This window comes from Sinocyclocheilus anshuiensis, unplaced genomic scaffold (genome assembly GCF_001515605.1).
Source record: "Sinocyclocheilus anshuiensis isolate Anshui unplaced genomic scaffold, SAMN03320099.WGS_v1.1 scaffold1625, whole genome shotgun sequence".
Taxonomy (NCBI): domain Eukaryota; kingdom Metazoa; phylum Chordata; class Actinopteri; order Cypriniformes; family Cyprinidae; genus Sinocyclocheilus; species Sinocyclocheilus anshuiensis.
In genome coordinates, this window is record NW_015539802.1 from 784,826 (window position 1) to 786,720 (window position 1,895).

Consider the following 1,895-nt stretch of genomic DNA (forward strand, 5'->3'; position numbering starts at 1 on the left):
TAACAGTATATTTTAGTTTTCCAAAAGATGTGTATCGCTACATTCAAAAGTACACTTTAATCTTATTTCAAAGGCAATAGAACTAATTTTGAAATTACATATAAAAATGTATTTAAGTCCTACTTATGTGGGTCAAAAGTACTCTTAATTTCAACTTAAGTAATTGCATTTAATATAAATTGAAACTATCATACATCTTGATTTATTTGTAAATAGCATGCATTTAAGCGTTACATTCAGTTCACACTCAAGCATATTCTGTTCAATTATTTCATTTCCATAATAAGTACTTTTTAAAATTATGCTTAAACTTTTCCTTCACAAAGGAAGCTATAACTTAAGTTACCAGCTATTATTGTGATAGATCAAGTATCCTGTGTGTTGTGTACATGTCAATGTAATAGCAATCTGAATTTAGGCTAGCAGAAAATTATGTGTTTCTCAAACTGCCCGGGCAAAGCCAATGCGATTATTTCTCCGATCAAATTCTGTATAGTATCGAGCTATGAAGTTCGCCCCCAGGATCCAGATGGGACCAGTAGGGGGTGGCACATCCAACGCTTTGAATGTCACAGTGCAGATGTCCTCCCCGAACTCTGACTGCTGTAGGCAGAACAAAAGATCAAAAAAGAGATATTAGAAAATCCAATGCAAGTCCATATAACTGTAACATAGATTGATGAATCTCAAAACAGATGCTACACTTCAGAAGTCATCTGGAATAGCATGCAAATACAACATGTGTTTCGTATTTAATGAAAAAAGTCACTTAGTGGAATAGATCCCAGACTTCAGTGCTAAATGAAATGTCTGAATGAAGTTGTGAAAAATACCACAACACTAACTAGGAAGCTTTTAAAAAATTTTATGACAAAGGTCAACATCACATTTACATAGTTAATGCAAATATGAGATAAAGCTATTTAAATAATCTGTAGCTTAGTTATATTAATGGTCATTTGTTAGTGGTTAATGCAAGTTCAAGATATTTTCACATTTTATTCTACAACATAAAACACATCAGTAATCACGCCACTTTTTTTTTTAAAGGTCCCATGGCATGAAAATGTCACTTTATGAGGTTTTTTAATATTAATATGAGTTCCCCTAGCCTGCCTATGGTCCCCAAGTGGCTAGAAATGGCGATAGGTGTAAACCGAGCCCTGGGTATCCTGCTTCTCCTTTGAGAAAATGAAAGCTCAGATGGCCCAATCCGGAATCTTCCCTTTATGTCGTCATACGGGGAAAGGTTACCTCCCCTTTCTCTGCTTTGCCCGCCCAGAGAATTTGGCCCGCCCATGAGAAAATGAGCTACTACCGTGCGAGGCGAGCGCAATATTTTTTTTTCCTCGAGAGACATCATGGCTTGCAAACGAGCGAAGCATGGCAGTTGCCCCGCCTCTCTCCTCCTCATTAGCATTTAAAGCTACACTTTAAGTGTTTATGTGTGAAAAAGGCAATTGTTAACAAGTGGCTAAATAAATTGAAAAATAAGTGTGCTTAATTGTATTGTATGTGCACTTAAAATAAATTTAAAAACTACTTGCATATAATATAATATAATATAATATAATATAATATAAATATAAATTCATTTAAGTTTATAAAAAGTACACTTTCGTGATTGTTTTAACACAGTTAAGTACTTTTAAAAAGTGCACTTTGTAATAATGTCAAATGAAAAAGATCAATTTTATATAATTGTTTAATGTATTCATCTTTTTGTTGCCCTTCAAATAGATTGTAAAATTCATTACAAATGTGTAATAACAAATATTTATTACTACATTGTAATTACATATAAGTTTCAATAGAAATGGCATTAAAGGCACAATACGTAAGTTTTTTTTATTAAAATATCCAAAAACCACTAGAACAGTGTTATATATTTTGCT

General features: G+C 32.8%; 1 protein-coding gene across 1 annotated transcript in view; it reads right to left on the reverse strand.

The window, feature by feature from the left end:
• Positions 1 to 441: 441 nt before the first annotated feature.
• Positions 442 to 1,895, reverse strand: part of LOC107683898 (renin-like) — an 8,105-nt gene continuing 6,651 nt past the window's right edge. Inside the window, exon 8 of the mRNA XM_016479961.1 lies at positions 442 to 603. Within this exon, the coding sequence (XP_016335447.1) occupies positions 442 to 603 (162 nt within the window). The remainder of the gene's footprint in view (positions 604 to 1,895) is intronic.